The sequence below is a fragment of the Phytophthora cinnamomi genome, assembly GCF_018691715.1.
Source record: "Phytophthora cinnamomi strain GKB4 chromosome Unknown Contig22, whole genome shotgun sequence".
In the NCBI taxonomy this organism is placed as follows: domain Eukaryota; phylum Oomycota; class Peronosporomycetes; order Peronosporales; family Peronosporaceae; genus Phytophthora; species Phytophthora cinnamomi.
The window spans coordinates 349,676-372,767 of record NW_027150955.1 but is presented as its reverse complement, the minus strand read 5'-3'; the positions used below and the strand labels follow the sequence as shown (position 1 = coordinate 372,767).

Here is a 23,092-nt window from a genome sequence, read left to right as displayed (position 1 = left end):
TGCCGCGTCGGTGCAGCACACGGGCGGTGGCTGCTTTGGGGGTCGCCACAGCGGAGACTTTCAGAACGTGAATTTGCTGTATGTATGTACCCAGCAGTTACTGTATGCGAAGATTGGAAGGAATGCCATGTCCATCCCCTGGGACTCAACTCACAATCGCCAGGAGCGGGTGGTTGGAACGACTCGTTCCGAACGAGCAGCACAGCGTGAAAAGCTTGAAGCTTACGCGAAATAACAACAACAACAATGTACCCATCGCATCGGGACAATTTCTCGGATCGCGAGGAGTAAGTCCTGAACATCGGACTCGTCACCACAATGTCAACTGGTTTCGCGATGCCAAGTAAATTGATCCCAGCAGATCAAGTGGAGACGACACGCCTTCGACCAAAGCTTAGTGACTGCACTAGTCGTGGGCCAATTGAGACCTGACGCTTTCTCTCGTGCGAGAAAACGGACTCAATGAGAGAGCGGCTCCTCTGGAAGCTTCATTCTCCCACACGACAGGGTGACGTCTGGCCTCGATATTGGATAGGGATCCCACACAATTCGAGCTTATCTGGTGGTTCGGGTGTCCTGCTTGTTGCTGTTTTACTGTTGACGCCTATCAATACATCCGCGTCTGGTCCGGAGAGACGCAGGATCTCCCCTTTCGCGATCACTATCGAGAACTGAAGCATGAGCTCTGTGTGGGAAGAAGCGTACGACGAGGTCTCTGGCCGCGCCTACTACTTCAATCGCCTGTATGATCACCACGCTCTCACAACAAAATAGGCTGAAAAACCGTGCACTTATCAGTCTTCTCGTGTGCTGCAGCACGGGAGAAACATCGTGGACGCTGCCAGGTGAAGCAACATCAGAAACTGGCGCCGCTTCTAATGAAGGCACGTGGCAGCAGAGCTTTGATGAAGCCTCACAAACGATCTACTACTACAATATCTACACCGGCGAGACATCGTGGACCCTCCCAGAAGAGACCGAACATGAGGTCGATCTCTCTTATCTGGCCTTCGCCGTCGTGCGCTTGCAGTCCATGTTTCGTGGGGCAAAAGATCGTAGGCGAGTGCGCCGCCTTGTCAAAGCCCAGTATCAGTGCAGCACGGACCCCGATAGTGGGGAAACTCTGTACACCCATTTGAAGACGAACGCTTCGTCGTGGACCAAGCCTGCTCTGTTCGGGCCACTTCGTATCCCTGATGATGGAGGTGTTGGGGAAGAAGCTGGGGAAGAAGGTGCAGAGGACGACGACGATGACGAAGACTTCGAGAGTTTCCAACAGGATGCCGCTCGTGACGCTGAAGAGGAAGAAACCGCAGCAGCACTCGCTCGAAATGACGGTGGGGAGGTTGAACTGGACGAAGCGACCAAGAGGAAGCTGAGGCGTAAGTACCCGCGCTCAAAAGCCCAGCAGATTGTTGACGCTGCCGAAGACGATGGTGCGGACGCTCAACTGCTGGATATGAGTGGGCTTGACGCGTGGAAGCTGTCTTCTCGCATCTGGAATCTGCAATACCTGAAGACGCTCGTGATTTCGCACAACTGCTTGACTCGAATTCCGTCCGGAATACAGGATCTCATCCATCTCGAAGAGCTCGACGTGAGTCACAACCAGCTCACTCGACTCCCGTCCTGCCTTCAAACTACGACGACGCTCACGTCGATCCGAGCGTCACACAATTACATCCAGGCGTTCTCCCCCAAGCTGTGGAAATTGCGTGATATCCGCTATCTAGACCTGTCACACAATCGGCTGAAGGAGCTGCCGTACGTTGAAGGAGACTTGAAGCTGCTTCGAGAGACAAGAGAATGGCAGGTCGGTGTGGGGCTGCTAGTGGGGCTTGAAGTGCTGCTTCTGAACGACAACATACTCATCGAGGTGCCCAAATCGATCGAAAAGTGCGGTGAGCTGACGCTGTTGGACTTGTCGAACAACCACCTCTCCTCTTTAAGCGACGAAGTCCCAGCACTCATCTCGCTAGAAAGAATGGTGCTGCATCACAATGCTCTGCGCTCGTTACCGGAGGCTATTGGCAACTTATCCAGCTTGCAGGAGTTAGACCTGGCACACAATCGGTTGCTAACACTTCCGGAAAGCATCGGAGCTCTTCACAAGCTGGAAACGCTGCACCTCATTTCCAACCAGCTGAGACTACTGCCCAAAGAGTTTGGCGCGCTGAGCCAACTGCGTCACCTCGACCTCGACAACAACCCCAAGCTCATCAACCTAGAAGACTTTTTCCAGCACTTGTCCAGCGTCTCCTTCTTTTCCGCATCGTCGTGTGGCATCGTCACGTTCGAGTCGTTAGATTTTCTCAAAGACTCTCCTGTTCGAACGCTTCGACTGCGACAAAACGCATTGCTCGAGTTCCCACTGCTCATCGGCCACGCAGCGATGCAAGACACGCTTCAAGAGCTCGTGCTGGCTCACAATCACCTCTCTCAAGTCCCATTGGCGGTCTTGTTGTACTGCAGCCACCTGCAGCACTTAGATCTCTCGAGCAACTCACTGTGGGTTCTCCCCACTGAAATCGCTCACCTCCGCAGACTTGAAGTCTTGTATCTCAGCTCAAATGAGCTACAGGAGCTACCGAATGAAGTGACGCAGCTCCCTCGCCTGCGTGAGCTCACGTGTGACCACAACCAATTGAACCAACTACCTCTTCGGATCGGGAACATTTCTCAATTGACCAAGCTCAATGTGTCTTTCAACCAGCTCCGCTCGTTGCCGACGTCCGTGATGGAGCTGACGCACCTGCAATCACTGCATGCAAGTGACAACTTGCTGTCTGCTCGACCTCCAGCAATAGCCTGTGTAAATTGTTTCTGCGAGTTTTCCAACAACCCGTTCGCAGCCCAGCAGCATCAGCAGCAACACGATCGACGCATTCGCCTTGATCTAGTCTCTAAACTTATTGATACTGGAGACTTTGACAAGGCAGAAGTGCTCTTAACAAAGCTGATAGACGAAGTGAGTGCCCTTCCTCACGTTGACCAAAACAGTGAGAGCTCTCAACTCCACTACAAGCGTGGAGTGTGCCGCTACATGCTTGTAAGTTTCCTCGACGCGACTTCTGCTTGATATTGATGGTGTGTTGGTGTGTTGCTGACAAATCTGTGTTGTATGTCACAGCTTAAGCGAACTCGACAAGTGATCGACGAAACCTCTATCGTGATTGCCGCATGTGAGCAGGAAATGCATGGGGCAGAGCTCGTTCACGCTCGACAACTTCAACTCAAGTCAAAGCAGAAGAAAGTCCAGGAACAGCAACCGGAATCTCCAAAACACCGGCCCAACAACAACGATTTCCAGCCTGAAGACTCCGTGAAAGACAGTCACACGAAGGCTGTAAATAAGCGCTCACAAGCGAGACACGACCACGAACGCTCCGCCAGCGGAGCATTGAAAGACTTCCAAGTGGCGATAGAACTCGAGTGTCCCGAGTTCACAACCGCGTATCACCTCAAGGGACTTGTCCACATGACGCTGCATCAATACCCCGACGCTGTTGATAATTTGTCAAAGGCGCTGGAGCGTGTTCATGCACCGCTCCCAAGCCTAGAAGGCCCAGACAATCAGCAAGAAGTCATCGCCGAAGCTGCAGCTGGACATCCACCCAGTATACCTGAAGCCAGCATACAGCTCTTTTTGCACCGCGCGGAGGCATATCGTGGTCTAGGACAATTGCCTTTGGCTATCGCAGACTTGCGCCACGTTGTTTCTCGACACCCGATTCAACGCGACAGCACGAGCGCTACAGCGCTGGAGACCGAGTATCTCCAAGCCTGGGAAGTTGAACAAGCCGCTTGTGCTGTGGATGACGCTGCATTGCTTCGTGCCTTCAATATCGAGATTGGGTCAGGGCTTGCTCGGCGGCCCGAAGTCATTGAGATTCATGCGGAAGCACTCGCCGCCGCTACAGCGAAAAGAAAGCGGGTAACAAGACTACCAATGCCACTACCAAACGTTTGTCACCGGCCGAACGCTTTCGACTTGATTGCGAGGCTCACATTGAGGCGCTTCAGGCTGAGCGACAGCAAACTCGCGCCCCATTCGAAGAGATCAGTGCACGGAGTCGCGCGTTCCTTGCCCAAGCTCGCGACTTCAAGCGCGAGATCCGCGCGAACCTGCAGATGGAAATGGAGGAGAACCAGCAACGGCATGTCGAGCGAGAAATCGCCCGCGAGGCCGAGAGGAGGCGTCGGGAGCAGCAGCGCGAAGTGGATGAACGGATAGTCATGAAGTACGAGGACGAGTGGATGCACTGGTTGGTGAGTGAAGAGCTCCGTCTTGAAAACGAGCGACAGCGTCGCGCCGAGGAAGCGCAACGTCGTGCGGACGCCAAAGTCGCGTACGCCGCTAGACTCGCCAAACGGGGCGGTAAACGACAGGCTGCTGTGGGTCAACGCGGTAAAGGGAATGCTAGGCGCTGAAACCAGCCGACTCGTAATGGGTTTCGTCTATCAAATTATCAAGGCACTACAGAAGAGAAGAACTATGACTCGTCCGACTCACGCAACAATACGTGACGGTACACGTGTGGCGTGGTTAAACATCACATCCATGTCGCCTCGTTGGTAGACACGGGTGTCCGTGATGGTCGTCGAACGCAGCGAAGTAGTCTCGATATCACTTTGAACTATCTTCCAGCCGCATTGCCTCCTCGCCTTGAGCAGACAGCTCACGCAAAACCAAAGGGAGCAGTGCTGGACTGAGCCGGTGTCCGATACGTCCATGACCATTTTCTTGATCACACGGCACTTCGAGCACACTATTTGACGGCAGATTGAGCAAGCCGCACCCGATCCCGAGGAAGTCAGCGAAAACTTGGAGAAGCTCTTCTCGCAAGCCTCGCAACAAGTAGCCCGAGTCCCTTCGCCTGTTCTGTGTTTAACGCTCTGCTTCATCAGCCACATCAACTTCTTTATGTGAGCGTATTCAATCAAGTTCACGCAGCTGAGAGCAGCTTCCGCCGAGATTGCGACCGACAGGCGGCCCGGCATGTCTCCACGGGAGTCAAAGAAGCCACGAGTGTAGATGTCGACCTTGCCAGGTTTGCCCTGGCGGAAGATGTAGCAGTAGCTCATCAATCCGCGAACTATGCCCAAGCGCGTAAGTTCGGGGATCTGCCGCAGTGTCACCGAGTGCATCAAGAAGTACCCAACTTTCTCACCCTTGGAGTCACGAGTGTACCCCGAGGACTCCAATATGAGGAAATCTCGCTGCTGGACGATACCCGTGAGCACTGCTGGGTGTTCTTCGGCAAACCACTTGATAGCGAGATAACGATAGGGATTATCCTCTGTTGGGCCTCTGATCGACGCCACGACTCGAGAGTCATCGATCCCGTCGTTGATGTGTGGACTGCGCAACTTCCAGTCTTCGTCGCCGGGGATAAAACACCCGAACATGCAGTCGTCCAGTGTGCCATCCGTCGTGCCGTGGAGGGCCATGAGAGAAACATCAGGCGGCCTTGACTTCTCCATGACACTGTCCCCAGCGATCCCAGACGAAGAAGAGAGCGAAATGTCGCTTTCGGCCGTTGATTCAACGTCGTTGCTAATCTCCGATCGATATCTTGAAAGTGTGCGGCTAGATGACCACGACGGACTCTCGATCACCGGAACAGGCGTCGATGCCTCCTTCTCCCGCTGGTTGATCGCCTTTTTGCGTTGGCGATACACCTGCATCCCCTCTTTCGTGCGGATACGTCGCCACTGAGAATCTTGAAGCGTGCCTCCGTCCGCGATAAAGGCGTCATTGGCGGCAACAATCTCCCTAACGATAGTGTCCGCGTCTTCGATGAAGGCACTTTGCTGGTCTTCGGACAGCTGCACAACTGGGAACGCGTTCTTTGGTAACGTGAACTTCATTTGCGTGTTTCTTGTCGTTTTCGAAAATGCAGTGGCGATCAGTGCAGGTTCATAGCGACCCATGGCATCCCCCGAGCCTTCGCTATTGTCTCAGCCTCTCCGAGAGCCGTTCTCAGGATACGGATATTATTGTACGGTAAACAATATTTATCCTGTCATGTTGCACCCGGGGTCAGTACCCCCATCCAGTTTGTTCTTATGGTCCAGGACAATTCACACCTTCTGTACAAACTTTCCGAAACCCACGGCAATCATACTTCTATGTGGGGTTGTACTGAATGTATTAATAGCCGCAGTAAAGCTTAACGTCCAGTGTAGGATTGAACCCCCTAAAAAAATCTTAAAACGTTCGGACGATGATTATTCACTGGAACACATGTGGAAAAGCGAACCCTATTTGATGGTTGTGGTGATCCCGAAATATAGTTAATCACGCGCAATCATACTCTGCATAACCAGCGCAACTAACGCACAACCCCGATTCTCCTGCACGTAGCTGTATACTTACGAATCTCATCTTCATCTACCGCACCTCCATCCAGCTAGTTCGAAGTGTATGTACAGTGCCCACCTTGATCTCGACGACACGTCTCAACTAAGCAATCGGCGATACAATGAAGCACGAAGCAGCGACGAATCAGTTTCCTCCGTATGACAGCGCATTGTGGTTTTTGCACCGCAGAGGCAGCGCACTGTACTTCTTGATACATGCACTATAATAGCTGCGCATCTGGCGTGACATTGCTTATCTCAAACATTCGAGGCACTTCCCGACGATGGTACTCTGGATGAGGCCTGATCGATTTATCTAACCAGCCCAGGGTTAATTTAAATTGCCTTGACTTCAATTGTCTTGACTTGAAATTAACCTTGGGCTGGTTAGATAAATTGATCAGGCCTCATCCAGAGTATCGGGAAGTGCCTCGCGTGACACCGGCAGAACGAGACACCACCGAGAACACGAAAGAAGTCGTTGCAGGAGAAGAAGTACCCGCCATCAGGTTTTTAACAGGGCTAAGGACCGATCTTAAGTTCCGGCTCCAACGTCCTGGGACTAAATAACGCATTATGACTGGTCCAAGCATCCGTTGGCACGAGGGAGGAATCTCCCAAGTCCCACAGAGTTTATCTCGCGTCGTTGGGGGCGGGACGAGTGGTGGGGAGCAACGTTTACTACCCCGAGCATCCAAGTTGTATTGTGGGTTATGACATCCGCAAGGTTTGTGTCTAAAACACCAAATTCCCGCTAGCCATTCTTATTTTGGGACGCTGGGACGGATTTCCCGGGATTCGTCCCGGGAACTTCTAACTGGCAGATACTTACTGAAATAACTTACGGGGCCTGCCGCCGGGCTCCTTACTCCAGCGGGTAGAAAAAGTTTACGACCATCCCGCGTTCAGTATTTCAACGTCAAGCATCTCGATCTAGGTGTAGATATCGAGGGCATGGTCAAGTTTATGATGGGCCAACATACGCAGATCTACCATTTTCTTAATTTCTCAGAGCATAGCCAAGGAACGAGCAAAATACAAGGCTACGATGTAATTGGTGGAATGTGGAATTTAGGATGGTGGAAGCTTATTACTTTTCTTTCAACCAGATTCCACCAAACACAAATGACAGAGCATCCCGAAGGAGTGTCCGTGGAGGCGTGGCTTGAGAGCTTGAACTGCGGTCGCCTGGCTCGGAAAAAAAGTATTATAATAAATAATAATACTATTTTTGTACGGCATTTATTATTATTGCGATTTGAAATGACGGGGTAATATTGCTACTTTTGTAAATATACTTTGTCCCGTTATTTATTATTGCTGAAGTCGCAGCGCAAGTATTTATTATTGAGTGGCGGAACTGACATTACAATTCTTTATTATAATGTCCAGGCACTGTTGGAAAGAGTGGCACCTACCCCATGTGTCGCTGCCCTTTTGGAGCGCAATCGTCGTTGTCACGCGCGGGCCGACTGTCTTCATCAGCCATGGCCACGCGGATTCCGTCGCTGCTGTCGCCGCGCTTCTTCCTGGGCTCCCGAGAGGAAGGGGACACGACCCCAGCCGGCTTCTGTGCGATCCGTTGAATATTAGAATAGTGGTGTGTACTTTGAGGAATACTTTATAAAGTCTTCTGCCGTCCCTGTCAAAGAAACAACAACAGTGCGAAGCAAACACTACGGGGTGAACACTAAAAAATGGTTGCTTCTTTCTGGAAAGATGCCCTCAAGGCCAATGCCGTCAGTGCAATTTGAAGTAAACAGGCTGAGTTTTAAGCCACAAACTGGTAGGCTGGCCTTCAAATTGGCGCCAAATTGGCGGACATGATGCTCGACTTCGAGTGTGGAACGAAACCACACTTAGTATTCCTCCGGGTTGTATAGCAACCGAAATGCATGCTACTGCATACACCATGAGTTTGAACGGTTGCATTGCAATGGAGACCTATAGATGTCCTCGACAATCTATCTCTTGCGGGGATTGCTATCCTGAATCTAGTAGCATATCGACTTTAAACTGGCACAGGACTACTGGCGGCGTGGAATCTTCCGTGCGTGACATCGAAACGTGAGTGTGCAGCAACAGAAAAGCTATTCTCCTTGAAGCTCGATATGAAACCAGATTCATTAGCGATCGTATTAGATAAGTGATAACAAAATAAACCTCCATTCAAAACCAAAAACAAAACGTCCGTACCACTAAGTATGTACAGTATACCACCGACCTGGCCTTCTTAACACATACCAAGAACACAAAAGGATAGTATTACTCAGAAGGACAGTATTACTCATAAGTTTTGAGTCAGAATCCCAACTTGGACACTACAACTCACTAACGACTATCAACTGCGACACGACTCGACACTTCTCCCTCAGCATATATTCCGACGGGTGTACGCGCGCGAGTACACTTACACATGGCCCATTCACTCCGCCGAGCGGAGCTTGCGGTAGCCACTGCTGGCGTTCGCATTAGCGCTGGCGCTCGCGTGCGCACTGGCACGTGCGTTCGCGTTGCCGTTGGCGTTCGCGGTGGCACCAGTCGACGCACCGCCGTTACGTGGAGCGGGGGCGGCAACGTTGCTGTTCGACACTGTGGTCGAGTAACCCGGACTGCCATCGTGCACGACGGTGGTTGGCGCGCCGACGTTGTAGCCATTGTAGCCATTGTAGCCGTTGTAGCCGACGACGCTCGGGAGACCGACGCCGACGCTGGCCACGCCCGGCACACCGACGCTGACGCCGGGGCCGTACACACCGGGGCCGTACACACCTGGGGCGCCCACTCCGACGCTGGCGACGCCAGGCACGCCGACACCAACGCCCGGGACGCCGAGCAGGCCGAGCGTCTGGGCGGCCTCTTGTTCGGCGTGCACGCCGCTTGAGAGGGCGATGGCGGCGATGGCAGCGACGAAGATTTTGCTGCTGCTGAACATGGTTGTGACGATACTTCTTGGTGGAGGTGAGAGGTTTTGTGGAGCTTGAGATAGCTAATTGGAGAATGATCCGTGCAATGGATGTTGGTCGACGAAGTTTGTGTGTAGGATCGCTTCGGGTCGGATCGGGTGCTGTGTACAAGATTCGGAGTCCATGCGATGCTCGTTGAGTGGCGGTAGCGTGCTCGACGAGTCAGGTGGCTAATGCTTTTGCGGACACTTGTGGCGTTTGTCCACCTACGCACACACAGTTGTCAGTTATATTCTACATCTCCTTATCCGGAAACCTGAAGTTCTGTCTGTGACTTTGATGACAACTGCTGTCTAAATGCTGACGGGCACCGAAAACATACGTACTCTGCAAACTGCTTGATCTCCTCACCAGATCGATAAAGAGCAGCGAAAGGGTCGACGCTTCAGCATCAAACATTAGTCCTAGCGCCTTGCTTAGCTGCTTGCAGCACGGCCGTCTGTTGAGTCTCGTGTTTTGAAGCCGCACGAAGGTCTGGGCATTGAAGTGAGGTGCCGAGCCTGAAGTACACAATTTGAAATTTGAACGATGTTATTATACTGCAATTTGTATGCACCAAGTTGAAGTTCTACACTCTAACTTGCGTCTCTTTGACATGCCAGCGAGATTTGAATGCCAGAGAGGGCAAAGCATCCGACTCGAAGCGAATTCGTGTCTTGTCGAAGCCCCAAATGTCGTGTTCGGGCGCCGATAGTGTCGGGTGGTAAACATAGCCATTCCACGAAGGACCACTTTGGGCAGGGGAATTCAATTCACTGACTGGTTTGTCTGGATGAGCGAACAAGCTTCTTCATTTCGCCAAGACATTTGCATACGTGCTGCAACGACAGACTTCCTGTAGCTCTAGCAACTCCTCATTTTCGAATCCACTTTCTCAAGCTCCAACAAAACCTCTCACCTTCACCGAGGAGTATCGTCACAACCATGTTCAGCAGCAGCAAAATCTTCGTCGCTGCCATCGCCGCCATCGCCCTCTCAAGCGGCGTGCACGCCGAACAAGAGGCCGCCCAGACGCTCGGCCTGCTCGGCGTCCCGGGCGTTGGTGTCGGCGTGCCTGGCGTCGCCAGCGTCGGAGTGGGCGCCCCAGGTGTGTACGGCCCCGGTGTGTACGGCCCCGGCGTCAGCGTCGGTGTGCCGGGCGTGGCCAGCGTCGACGCATTCGCCTTGATCTAGTCTCTAAACTTATTGATACTGGAGACTTTGACAAGGCAGAAGTGCTCTTAACAAAGCTGATAGACGAAGTGAGTGCCCTTCCTCACGTTGACCAAAACAGTGAGAGCTCTCAACTCCACTACAAGCGTGGAGTGTGCCGCTACATGCTTGTAAGTTTCCTCGACGCGACTTCTGCTTGATATTGATGATATGTTGGTGTGTTGCTGACACATCTGTGTTGTATGTCACAGCTTAAGCGAACTCGACAAGTGATCGACGAAGCCTCTATCGTGATTGCCGCATGTGAGCAGGAAATGCATGGGGCAGAGCTCGTTCACGCTCGACAACTTCGACTCAAGTCAAAGCAGAAGAAAGTCCAGGAACAGCAACCGGAATCTCCAAAACACCGGCCCAACAACAACGATTTCCAGCCTGAAGACTCCGTGAAAGACAGTCACACGAAGGCTGTAAATAAGCGCTCACAAGCGAGACACGACCACGAACGCTCCGCCAGCGGAGCATTGAAAGACTTCCAAGTGGCGATAGAACTCGAGTGTCCCGAGTTCACAACCGCGTATCACCTCAAGGGACTTGTCCACATGACGCTGCATCAATACCCCGACGCTGTTGATAATTTGTCAAAGGCGCTGGAGCGTGTTCATGCACCGCTCCCAAGCCTAGAAGGCCCAGACAATCAGCAAGAAGTCATCGCCGAAGCTGCAGCTGGACATCCACCCAGTATACCTGAAGCCAGCATACAGCTCTTTTTGCACCGCGCGGAGGCATATCGTGGTCTAGGACAATTGCCTTTGGCTATCGCAGACTTGCGCCACGTTGTTTCTCGACACCCGATTCAACGCGACAGCACGAGCGCTACAGCGCTGGAGACCGAGTATCTCCAAGCCTGGGAAGTTGAACAAGCCGCTTGTGCTGTGGATGACGCTGCATTGCTTCGTGCCTTCAATATCGAGATTGGGTCAGGGCTTGCTCGGCGGCCCGAAGTCATTGAGATTCATGCGGAAGCACTCGCCGCCGCTACAGCGAAAAAGAAAGCGGGTAACAAGACTACCAATGCCACTACCAAACGTTTGTCACCGGCCGAACGCTTTCGACTTGATTGCGAGGCTCACATTGAGGCGCTTCAGGCTGAGCGACAGCAAACTCGCGCCCCATTCGAAGAGATCAGTGCACGGAGTCGCGCGTTCCTTGCCCAAGCTCGCGACTTCAAGCGCGAGATCCGCGCGAACCTGCAGATGGAAATGGAGGAGAACCAGCAACGGCATGTCGAGCGAGAAATCGCCCGCGAGGCCGAGAGGAGGCGTCGGGAGCAGCAGCGCGAAGTGGATGAACGGATAGTCATGAAGTACGAGGACGAGTGGATGCACTGGTTGGTGAGTGAAGAGCTCCGTCTTGAAAACGAGCGACAGCGTCGCGCCGAGGAAGCGCAACGTCGTGCGGACGCCAAAGTCGCGTACGCCGCTAGACTCGCCAAACGGGGCGGTAAACGACAGGCTGCTGTGGGTCAACGCGGTAAAGGGAATGCTAGGCGCTGAAACCAGCCGACTCGTAATGGGTTTCGTCTATCAAATTATCAAGGCACTACAGAAGAGAAGAACTATGACTCGTCCGACTCACGCAACAATACGTGACGGTACACGTGTGGCGTGGTTAAACATCACATCCATGTCGCCTCGTTGGTAGACACGGGTGTCCGTGATGGTCGTCGAACGCAGCGAAGTAGTCTCGATATCACTTTGAACTATCTTCCAGCCGCATTGCCTCCTCGCCTTGAGCAGACAGCTCACGCAAAACCGAAGGGAGCAGAGCTGGACTGAGCCGGTGTCCGATACGTCCATGACCATTTTCTTGATCACACGGCACTTCGAGCACACTATTTGACGGCAGATTGAGCAAGCCGCACCCGATCCCGAGGAAGTCAGCGAAAACTTGGAGAAGCTCTTCTCGCAAGCCTCGCAACAAGTAGCCCGAGTCCCTTCGCCTGTTCTGTGTTTAACGCTCTGCTTCATCAGCCACATCAACTTCTTTATGTGAGCGTATTCAATCAAGTTCACGCAGCTGAGAGCAGCTTCCGCCGAGATTGCGACCGACAGGCGGCCCGGCATGTCTCCACGGGAGTCAAAGAAGCCACGAGTGTAGATGTCGACCTTGCCAGGTTTGCCCTGGCGGAAGATGTAGCAGTAGCTCATCAATCCGCGAACTATGCCCAAGCGCGTAAGTTCGGGGATCTGCCGCAGTGTCACCGAGTGCATCAAGAAGTACCCAACTTTCTCACCCTTGGAGTCACGAGTGTACCCCGAGGACTCCAATATGAGGAAATCTCGCTGCTGGACGATACCCGTGAGCACTGCTGGGTGTTCTTCGGCAAACCACTTGATAGCGAGATAACGATAGGGATTATCCTCTGTTGGGCCTCTGATCGACGCCACGACTCGAGAGTCATCGATCCCGTCGTTGATGTGTGGACTGCGCAACTTCCAGTCTTCGTCGCCGGGGATAAAACACCCGAACATGCAGTCGTCCAGTGTGCCATCCGTCGTGCCGTGGAGGGCCATGAGAGAAACATCAGGCGGCCTTGACTTCTCCATGACACTGTCCCCAGCGATCCCAGACGAAGAAGAGAGCGAAATGTCGCTTTCGGCCGTTGATTCAACGTCGTTGCTAATCTCCGATCGATATCTTGAAAGTGTGCGGCTAGATGACCACGACGGACTCTCGATCACCGGAACAGGCGTCGATGCCTCCTTCTCCCGCTGGTTGATCGCCTTTTTGCGTTGGCGATACACCTGCATCCCCTCTTTCGTGCGGATACGTCGCCACTGAGAATCTTGAAGCGTGCCTCCGTCCGCGATAAAGGCGTCATTGGCGGCAACAATCTCCCTAACGATAGTGTCCGCGTCTTCGATGAAGGCACTTTGCTGGTCTTCGGACAGCTGCACAACTGGGAACGCGTTCTTTGGTAACGTGAACTTCATTTGCGTGTTTCTTGTCGTTTTCGAAAATGCAGTGGCGATCAGTGCAGGTTCATAGCGACCCATGGCATCCCCCGAGCCTTCGCTATTGTCTCAGCCTCTCCGAGAGCCGTTCTCAGGATACGGATATTATTGTACGGTAAACAATATTTATCCTGTCATGTTGCACCCGGGGTCGGTCAGTACCGCCATCCAGTTTGTTCTTATGGTCCAGGACAATTCACACCTTCTGTACAAACTTTCCGAAACCCACGGCAATCATACTTCTATGTGGGGTTGTACTGAATGTATTAATAGCCGCAGTAAAGCTTAACGTCCAGTGTAGGATTGAACCCCCTAAAAAAATCTTAAAACGTTCGGACGATGATTATTCACTGGAACACATGTGGAAAAGCGAACCCTATTTGATGGTTGTGGTGATCCCGAAATATAGTTAATCACGCGCAATCATACTCTGCATAACCAGCGCAACTAACGCACAACCCCGATTCTCCTGCACGTAGCTGTATACTTACGAATCTCATCTTCATCTACCGCACCTCCATCCAGCTAGTTCGAAGTGTATGTACAGTGCCCACCTTGATCTCGACGACACGTCTCAACTAAGCAATCGGCGATACAATGAAGCACGAAGCAGCGACGAATCAGTTTCCTCCGTATGACAGCGCATTGTGGTTTTTGCACCGCAGAGGCAGCGCACTGTACTTCTTGATACATGCACTATAATAGCTGCGCATCTGGCGTGACATTGCTTATCTCAAACATTCGAGGCACTTCCCGACGATGGTACTCTGGATGAGGCCTGATCGATTTATCTAACCAGCCCAGGGTTAATTTAAATTGCCTTGACTTCAATTGTCTTGACTTGAAATTAACCTTGGGCTGGTTAGATAAATTGATCAGGCCTCATCCAGAGTATCGGGAAGTGCCTCGCGTGACACCGGCAGAACGAGACACCACCGAGAACACGAAAGAAGTCGTTGCAGGAGAAGAAGTACCCGCCATCAGGTTTTTAACAGGGCTAAGGACCGATCTTAAGTTCCGGCTCCAACGTCCTGGGACTAAATAACGCATTATGACTGGTCCAAGCATCCGTTGGCACGAGGGAGGAATCTCCCAAGTCCCACAGAGTTTATCTCGCGTCGTTGGGGGCGGGACGAGTGGTGGGGAGCAACGTTTACTACCCCGAGCATCCAAGTTGTATTGTGGGTTATGACATCCGCAAGGTTTGTGTCTAAAACACCAAATTCCCGCTAGCCATTCTTATTTTGGGACGCTGGGACGGATTTCCCGGGATTCGTCCCGGGAACTTCTAACTGGCAGATACTTACTGAAATAACTTACGGGGCCTGCCGCCGGGCTCCTTACTCCAGCGGGTAGAAAAAGTTTACGACCATCCCGCGTTCAGTATTTCAACGTCAAGCATCTCGATCTAGGTGTAGATATCGAGGGCATGGTCAAGTTTATGATGGGCCAACATACGCAGATCTACCATTTTCTTAATTTCTCAGAGCATAGCCAAGGAACGAGCAAAATACAAGGCTACGATGTAATTGGTGGAATGTGGAATTTAGGATGGTGGAAGCTTATTACTTTTCTTTCAACCAGATTCCACCAAACACAAATGACAGAGCATCCCGAAGGAGTGTCCGTGGAGGCGTGGCTTGAGAGCTTGAACTGCGGTCGCCTGGCTCGGAAAAAAAGTATTATAATAAATAATAATACTATTTTTGTACGGCATTTATTATTATTGCGATTTGAAATGACGGGGTAATATTGCTACTTTTGTAAATATACTTTGTCCCGTTATTTATTATTGCTGAAGTCGCAGCGCAAGTATTTATTATTGAGTGGCGGAACTGACATTACAATTCTTTATTATAATGTCCAGGCACTGTTGGAAAGAGTGGCACCTACCCCATGTGTCGCTGCCCTTTTGGAGCGCAATCGTCGTTGTCACGCGCGGGCCGACTGTCTTCATCAGCCATGGCCACGCGGATTCCGTCGCTGCTGTCGCCGCGCTTCTTCCTGGGCTCCCGAGAGAGGAAGGGGACACGACCCCAGCCGGCTTCTGTGCGATCCGTTGAATATTAGAATAGTGGTGTGTACTTTGAGGAATACTTTATAAAGTCTTCTGCCGTCCCTGTCAAAGAAACAACAACAGTGCGAAGCAAACACTACGGGGTGAACACTAAAAAATGGTTGCTTCTTTCTGGAAAGATGCCCTCAAGGCCAATGCCGTCAGTGCAATTTGAAGTAAACAGGCTGAGTTTTAAGCCACAAACTGGTAGGCTGGCCTTCAAATTGGCGCCAAATTGGCGGACATGATGCTCGACTTCGAGTGTGGAACGAAACCACACTTAGTATTCCTCCGGGTTGTATAGCAACCGAAATGCATGCTACTGCATACACCATGAGTTTGAACGGTTGCATTGCAATGGAGACCTATAGGTGTCCTCGACAATCTATCTCTTGCGGGGATTGCTATCCCGAATCTAGTAGCATATCGACTTTAAACTGGCATAAGACTACTGGCGGCGTGGAATCTTCCGTGCGTGACATCGAAACGTGAGTGTGCAGCAACAGAAAAGCTATTCTCCTTGAAGCTCGATATGAAACCAGATTCATTAGCGATCGTATTAGATAAGTGATAACAAAATAAACCTCAATTCAAAACCAAAAACAAAACGTCCGTACCACTAAGTATGTACAGTATACCACCGACCTGGCCTTCTTAACATATACCAAGAACACAAAAGGATAGTATTACTCAGAAGGACAGTATTACTCATAAGTTTTGAGTCAGAATCCCAACTTGGACACTACAACTCACTAACGACTATCAACTGCGACACGACTCGACACTTCCCCCTCAACACATATTCCGACGGGTGTACGCGTGCGAGTACACTTACGCATGGCCCATTCACTCCGCCGAGCGGAGCTTGCGGTAGCCACTGCTGGCGTTCGCATTAGCGCTGGCGCTCGCGTGCGCACTGGCACGTGCGTTCGCGTTGCCGTTGGCGTTCGCGGTGGCACCAGTCGACGCACCGCCGTTACGTGGAGCGGGGGCGGCAACGTTGCTGTTCGACACTGTGGTCGAGTAACCCGGACTGCCATCGTGCACGACGGTGGTTGGCGCGCCGACGTTGTAGCCATTGTAGCCATTGTAGCCGTTGTAGCCGACGACGCTCGGGAGACCGACGCCGACGCTGGCCACGCCCGGCACACCGACGCTGACGCCGGGGCCGTACACACCGGGGCCGTACACACCTGGGGCGCCCACTCCGACGCTGGCGACGCCAGGCACGCCGACACCAACGCCCGGGACGCCGAGCAGGCCGAGCGTCTGGGCGGCCTCTTGTTCGGCGTGCACGCCGCTTGAGAGGGCGATGGCGGCGATGGCAGCGACGAAGATTTTGCTGCTGCTGAACATGGTTGTGACGATACTTCTTGGTGGAGGTGAGAGGTTTTGTGGAGCTTGAGATAGCTAATTGGAGAATGATCCGTGCAATGGATGTTGGTCGACGAAGTTTGTGTGTAGGATCGCTTCGGGTCGGATCGGGTGCTGTGTACACGATTCGGAGTCCATGCGATGCTCGTTGAGTGGCGGTAGCGTGCTCGACGAGTCAGGTGGCTAATGCTTTTGCGGACACTTGTGGCGTTTGTCCACCTACGCACACACAGTTGTCAGTTATATTCTACATCTCCTTATCCGGAAACCTGAAGTTCTGTGTGTGACTTTGATGACAACTGCTGTCTAAATGCTGACGGGCATCGAAAACATACGTACTCTGCAAGCTGCTTGATCTCCTCGCCAGATCGATAAAGAGCAGCGAAAGGGTCGACGCTTCAGCATCAAACATTAGTCCTAGCGCCTTGCTTAGCTGCTTGCAGCACGGTCGTCTGTTGAGTCTCGTGTTTGAAGCCGCACGAAGGTCTGGGCATTGAAGTGAGGTGCCGAGCCTGAAGTACACAATTTGAAATTTGAACGATGTTATTATACTGCAATTTGTATGCACCAAGTTGAAGTTCTACACTCTAACTTGCGTCTGTTTGACATGCCAGCGAGATTTGAATGCCAGAGAGGGCAAAGCATCCGACTCGAAGCGAATTCGTGTCTTGTCGAAGCCCCAAATGTCGTGTTCGGGCGCCGATAGTGTCGGGTGGTAAACATAGCCATTCCACTAAGGACCACTTTGGGCAGGGGAATTCAATTCACTGACTGGTTTGTCTGGATGAGCGAACAAACTTCTTCATTTCGCCAAGACATTTGCATACGTGCTGCAACGACAGACTTCCTGTAGCTCTAGCAACTCCTCATTTTCGAATCCACTTTCTCAAGCTCCAACAAAATCTCTCACCTCCACCAAGAAGTATCGCCACAACCATGTTCAGCAGCAGCAAAATCTTCGTCGCTGCCATCGCCGCCATCGCCCTCTCAAGCGGCGTGCACGCCGAACAAGAGGCCGCCCAGACGCTCGGCCTGCTCGGCGTCCCGGGCGTTGGTGTCGGCGTGCCTGGCGTCGCCAGCGTCGGAGTGGGCGCCCCAGGTGTGTACGGCCCCGGTGTGTACGGCCCCGGCGTCAGCGTCGGTGTGCCGGGCGTGGCCAGCGTCGACGCATTCGCCTTGATCTAGTCTCTAAACTTATTGATACTGGAGACTTTGACAAGGCAGAAGTGCTCTTAACAAAGCTGATAGACGAAGTGAGTGCCCTTCCTCACGTTGACCAAGACAGTGAGAGCTCTCAACTCCACTACAAGCGTGGAGTGTGCCGCTACATGCTTGTAAGTTTCCTCGACGCGACTTCTGCTTGATATTGATGGTGTGTTGGTGTGTTGCTGACACATCTGTGTTGTATGTCACAGCTTAAGCGAGCTCGACAAGTGATCGACGAAGCCTCTATCGTGATTGCCGCATGTGAGCAGGAAATGCATGGGGCAGAGCTCGTTCACGCTCGACAACTTCGACTCAAGTCAAAGCAGAAGAAAGTCCAGGAACAGCAACCGGAATCTCCAAAACACCGGCCCAACAACAACGATTTCCAGCCTGAAGACTCCGTGAAAGACAGTCACACGAAGGCTGTAAATAAGCGCTCACAAGCGAGACACGACCACGAACGCTCCGCCAGCGGAGCATTGAAAGACTTCCAAGTGGCGATAGAATTCGAGTGTCCCGAGTTCACAACCGCGTATCACCTCAAGGGACTTGTCCACATGACGCTGCATCAATACCCCGACGCTGTTGATAATTTGTCAAAGGCGCTGGAGCGTGTTCATGCACCGCTCCCAAGCCTAGAAGGCCCAGACAATCAGCAAGAAGTCATCGCCGAAGCTGCAGCTGGACATCCACCCAGTATACCTGAAGCCAGCATACAGCTCTTTTTGCACCGCGCGGAGGCATATCGTGGTCTAGGACAATTGCCTTTGGCTATCGCAGACTTGCGCCACGTTGTTTCTCGACACCCGATTCAACGCGACAGCACGAGCGCTACAACGCTGGAGACCGAGTATCTCCAAGCCTGGGAAGTTGAACAAGCCGCTTGTGCTGTGGATGACGCTGCATTGCTTCGTGCCTTCAATATCGAGATTGGGTCAGGGCTTGCTCGGCGGCCCGAAGTCATTGAGATTCATGCGGAAGCACTCGCCGCCGCTACAGCAAAAAAGAAAGCGGGTAACAAGACTACCAATGCCGCTACCAAACGTTTGCCACCGGCCGAACGCTTTCGACTTGATTGCGAGGCTCACATTGAGGCGCTTCAGGCTGAGCGACAGCAAACTCGCGCCCCATTCGAAGAGATCAGTGCACGGAGTCGCGCGTTCCTTGCCCAAGCTCGCGACTTCAAGCGCGAGATCCGCGCGAACCTGCAGATGGAAATGGAGGAGAACCAGCAACGGCATGTCGAGCGAGAAATCGCCCGCGAGGCCGAGAGGAGGCGTCGGGAGCAGCAGCGCGAAGTGGATGAACGGATAGTCATGAAGTACGAGGACGAGTGGATGCACTGGTTGGTGAGTGAAGAGCTCCGTCTTGAAAACGAGCGACAGCGTCGCGCCGAGGAAGCGCAACGTCGTGCGGACGCCAAAGTCGCGTACGCCGCTAGACTCGCCAAACGGGGCGGTAAACGACAGGCTGCTGTGGGTCAACGCGGTAAAGGGAATGCTAGGCGCTGAAACCAGCCGACTCGTAATGGGTTTCGTCTATCAAATTATCAAGGCACTACAGAAGAGAAGAACTATGACTCGTCCGACTCACGCAACAATACGTGACGGTACACGTGTGGCGTGGTTAAACATCACATCCATGTCGCCTCGTTGGTAGACACGGGTGTCCGTGATGGTCGTCGAACGCAGCGAAGTAGTCTCGATATCACTTTGAACTATCTTCCAGCCGCATTGCCTCCTCGCCTTGAGCAGACAGCTCACGCAAAACCGAAGGGAGCAGTGCTGGACTGAGCCGGTGTCCGATACGTCCATGACCATTTTCTTGATCACACGGCACTTCGAGCACACTATTTGACGGCAGATTGAGCAAGCCGCACCCGATCCCGAGGAAGTCAGCGAAAACTTGGAGAAGCTCTTCTCGCAAGCCTCGCAACAAGTAGCCCGAGTCCCTTCGCCTGTTCTGTGTTTAACGCTCTGCTTCATCAGCCACATCAACTTCTTTATGTGAGCGTATTCAATCAAGTTCACGCAGCTGAGAGCAGCTTCCGCCGAGATTGCGACCGACAGGCGGCCCGGCATGTCTCCACGGGAGTCAAAGAAGCCACGAGTGTAGATGTCGACCTTGCCAGGTTTGCCCTGGCGGAAGATGTAGCAGTAGCTCATCAATCCGCGAACTATGCCCAAGCGCGTAAGTTCGGGGATCTGCCGCAGTGTCACCGAGTGCATCAAGAAGTACCCAACTTTCTCACCCTTGGAGTCACGAGTGTACCCCGAGGACTCCAATATGAGGAAATCTCGCTGCTGGACGATACCCGTGAGCACTGCTGGGTGTTCTTCGGCAAACCACTTGATAGCGAGATAACGATAGGGATTATCCTCTGTTGGGCCTCTGATCGACGCCACGACTCGAGAGTCATCGATCCCGTCGTTGATGTGTGGACTGCGCAACTTCCAGTCTTCGTCGCCGGGGATAAAACACCCGAACATGCAGTCGTCCAGTGTGCCATCCGTCGTGCCGTGGAGGGCCATGAGAGAAACACCAGGCGGCCTTGACTTCTCCATGACACTGTCCCCAGCGATCCCAGACGAAGAAGAGAGCGAAATGTCGCTTTCGGCCGTTGATTCAACGTCGTTGCTAATCTCCGATCGATATCTTGAAAGTGTGCGGCTAGATGACCACGACGGACTCTCGATCACCGGAACAGGCGTCGATGCCTCCTTCTCCCGCTGGTTGATCGCCTTTTTGCGTTGGCGATACACCTGCATCCCTCTTTCGTGCGGATACGTCGCCACTGAGAATCTTGAAGCGTGCCTCCGTCCGCGATAAAGGCGTCATTGGCGGCAACAATCTCCCTAACGATAGTGTCCGCGTCTTCGATGAAGGCACTTTGCTGGTCTTCGGACAGCTGCACAACTGGGAACGCGTTCTTTGGTAACGTGAACTTCATTTGCGTGTTTCTTGTCGTTTTCGAAAATGCAGTGGCGATCAGTGCAGGTTCATAGCGACCCATGGCATCCCCGAGCCTTCGCTATTGTCTCAGCCTCTCCGAGAGCCGTTCTCAGGATACGGATATTATTGTACGGTAAACAATATTTATCCTGTCATGTTGCACCCGGGGTCGGTCAGTACCCCATCCAGTTTGTTCTTATGGTCCAGGACAATTCACACCTTCTGTACAAACTTTCCGAAACCCACGGCAATCATACTTCTATGTGGGGTTGTACTGAATGTATTAATAGCCGCAGTAAAGCTTAACGTCCAGTGTAGGATTGAACCCCTCAAAATCTTAACCCCCCCCAACCCGAGACGTTGTATAAGGCACGGCAAGAAAAAAAGCTTAATGTTGTATCAAACACGTTAAGGAATTTTATACTTAGTTTTTGTATGGGCTTATACAAATTTGACGTCAAATAGGGATGGGGGTTCCCCACATCGTTCCTGCACAAGTATGCATGGGTTATCCGCAGGCTTACATAAAGATACAAGCAAGTTGAACTTCAAGAATATAGCATCTCGAAGATTTTATGTGTGGGACACATATTCGTATCGAAAGTGGAAGGTGCTTTTGCGCGCCACTCATTTTCAGTTAAGTTCGAAATCTCCCTCGCTCCAGCCGAACGCCCGCTTCGTGGCGTTCCAAGCTCGCTGGAGAGACTCAAGCGCGCAGGCTGGGCCTCCAAATGTCCAGCAGGCCTGTCCAATGAATTCTTCTACATGAATCCCGGCAAGAGCAAGTAAGGTGTGCGCGGCGATGACTTCATTGTCGGCGAGCACGAGCTAAGTCCGTATTTGGATCGGCTGGACCTCGGTAAGCTCGTTGTTTTGGTGGATAATTTACAGTACCTTACACGTCGTATATGTCGACAGACGGCGTACTCGGACGCGCAGAACCATTCCACAAGCAGCAATGACACACGAAAGGGTACGTATTGAATAACTTCTACTATATACCCATTGCACTGCTGACACTATCATATATTATACAGAATCGTATAGTCAGTCAGCGCAGACCCCAGCGCTGACCGAAGGCAGGGACGACTTGTAACGGGGTTACACGTACAAGTGGCTGCAAGCCACTTGTGAATTTAACAGATAGGTTATCTGTTAAACGTTTTGGATACTTCCTCACATTGGTGTAAGACACACCGATGGATACATTGAAGTGGACCACCACAGTGAGTGGTCCACACATACCCAAAAGATCCTATTGGTAGAAAGCAGCATCTTTCTACCAATCAGAGACATGCATATTAGCGGGGCTCTGACAGCCAGCCGCTGTCAACCCTTTCATAGATGATAAACAGTTTTTAGCAGATTTTAGAGGAAGATCAATTTACAAGCAATACAGTTCTCATTTTACCTTAAACTAGCTACTTGGAGTCTTGTCTAAGTTAACTTAAATTTGTATATTCAAATATAATTAACCTAAGTAATTACTGAGTACTTACGCTTCCTCATACACGTTGCGCAACGTGTAAGCTAAAGTAGTGAGTCAAGTTAGACCCACTACACCTGGTAGCACTTTGTAGTCCGTCCAACGACCGACTACGTGACGTTCGTACGCGGTGTACGAACGCGGAGCCGAGAACCACATGAGCACGGAGGTGCCCATGGAGAGCTCCAACACGCCTGCAATGCATGTTGCACGCGCGGATTGCCCCACCTGTCAGATCCAGAGTGGGAGGCCCTCCAACAACTGTCAACAGTCATTGGAGAAGCGGCGATAGCTACGATGCTGTGTACGCTATCGCCGACAGAGCAACATGGTGTTGCTCTGGGGTTCATCATGAAGGAGCAGCGTGACGCTGCTTCAGTGACGGCGTCGTCAGGGACGACACCGCGTGCTCAATCATTAAAGTTGAGCGTAAGCAATTACGTGGGAAGAGAGGGCGAGCCTCTCCTCCGGTGGCTTGTCGAGCTCGACACAGCCATAGCGGCTCGACGCATCGTCGACCCGC

At 52.2% G+C, this 23,092-nt stretch overlaps 9 protein-coding genes across 9 annotated transcripts; 4 read left to right on the top strand and 5 right to left on the bottom strand.

The window, feature by feature from the left end:
* Positions 1-678: 678 nt before the first annotated feature.
* IUM83_12081 (Adenylate cyclase-like protein) lies at positions 679-3,152 on the top strand (the record flags this gene model as incomplete). The annotated part of the gene is made up of 4 exons (XM_067936683.1): positions 679-743; positions 817-2,771; positions 3,001-3,049; positions 3,131-3,152. 4 exons carry the CDS (start codon positions 679-681, stop codon positions 3,150-3,152), a joined length of 2,091 nt encoding a protein of 696 aa, XP_067795105.1.
* Positions 3,153-3,969: 817 nt separating this feature from the next.
* Positions 3,970-5,871, bottom strand: IUM83_12080 (Zinc finger, RING/FYVE/PHD-type; the record flags this gene model as incomplete). The annotated part of the gene is made up of 2 exons (XM_067936682.1): positions 3,970-4,458; positions 4,534-5,871. 2 exons carry the CDS (start codon positions 5,869-5,871, stop codon positions 3,970-3,972), a joined length of 1,827 nt encoding a protein of 608 aa, XP_067794955.1.
* A 2,917-nt stretch (positions 5,872-8,788) lies between these two features.
* IUM83_12079 (Carbohydrate-binding protein) lies at positions 8,789-9,298 on the bottom strand (the record flags this gene model as incomplete). The annotated part of the gene is made up of 1 exon (XM_067936681.1): positions 8,789-9,298. The coding sequence occupies one exon, from the start codon at positions 9,296-9,298 to the stop codon at positions 8,789-8,791; it is 510 nt and encodes a 169-aa protein (XP_067794993.1).
* Positions 9,299-10,253: 955 nt separating this feature from the next.
* On the top strand, positions 10,254-10,502 carry IUM83_12078 (Carbohydrate-binding protein; the record flags this gene model as incomplete). Its single annotated transcript, XM_067936680.1, has 1 exon — positions 10,254-10,502. The coding sequence occupies one exon, from the start codon at positions 10,254-10,256 to the stop codon at positions 10,500-10,502; it is 249 nt and encodes an 82-aa protein (XP_067795114.1).
* A 143-nt stretch (positions 10,503-10,645) lies between these two features.
* On the top strand, positions 10,646-12,034 carry IUM83_12077 (TKL protein kinase; the record flags this gene model as incomplete). Its single annotated transcript, XM_067936679.1, has 2 exons — positions 10,646-10,651; positions 10,733-12,034. 2 exons carry the CDS (start codon positions 10,646-10,648, stop codon positions 12,032-12,034), a joined length of 1,308 nt encoding a protein of 435 aa, XP_067795117.1.
* A 78-nt stretch (positions 12,035-12,112) lies between these two features.
* Positions 12,113-13,474, bottom strand: IUM83_12076 (FYVE-FINGER-CONTAINING RAB5 EFFECTOR PROTEIN RABENOSYN-5-RELATED; the record flags this gene model as incomplete). Its single annotated transcript, XM_067936678.1, has 1 exon — positions 12,113-13,474. The coding sequence occupies one exon, from the start codon at positions 13,472-13,474 to the stop codon at positions 12,113-12,115; it is 1,362 nt and encodes a 453-aa protein (XP_067795116.1).
* A 2,923-nt stretch (positions 13,475-16,397) lies between these two features.
* Positions 16,398-16,907, bottom strand: IUM83_12075 (Carbohydrate-binding protein; the record flags this gene model as incomplete). The annotated part of the gene is made up of 1 exon (XM_067936677.1): positions 16,398-16,907. The coding sequence occupies one exon, from the start codon at positions 16,905-16,907 to the stop codon at positions 16,398-16,400; it is 510 nt and encodes a 169-aa protein (XP_067795115.1).
* A 954-nt stretch (positions 16,908-17,861) lies between these two features.
* IUM83_12074 (TKL protein kinase) lies at positions 17,862-19,642 on the top strand (the record flags this gene model as incomplete). The annotated part of the gene is made up of 3 exons (XM_067936676.1): positions 17,862-18,066; positions 18,150-18,259; positions 18,341-19,642. 3 exons carry the CDS (start codon positions 17,862-17,864, stop codon positions 19,640-19,642), a joined length of 1,617 nt encoding a protein of 538 aa, XP_067794942.1.
* A 78-nt stretch (positions 19,643-19,720) lies between these two features.
* On the bottom strand, positions 19,721-20,899 carry IUM83_12073 (Zinc finger, RING/FYVE/PHD-type; the record flags this gene model as incomplete). Its single annotated transcript, XM_067936675.1, has 1 exon — positions 19,721-20,899. One exon carries the CDS (start codon positions 20,897-20,899, stop codon positions 19,721-19,723), a length of 1,179 nt encoding a protein of 392 aa, XP_067795137.1.
* Positions 20,900-23,092: the final 2,193 nt, after the last annotated feature.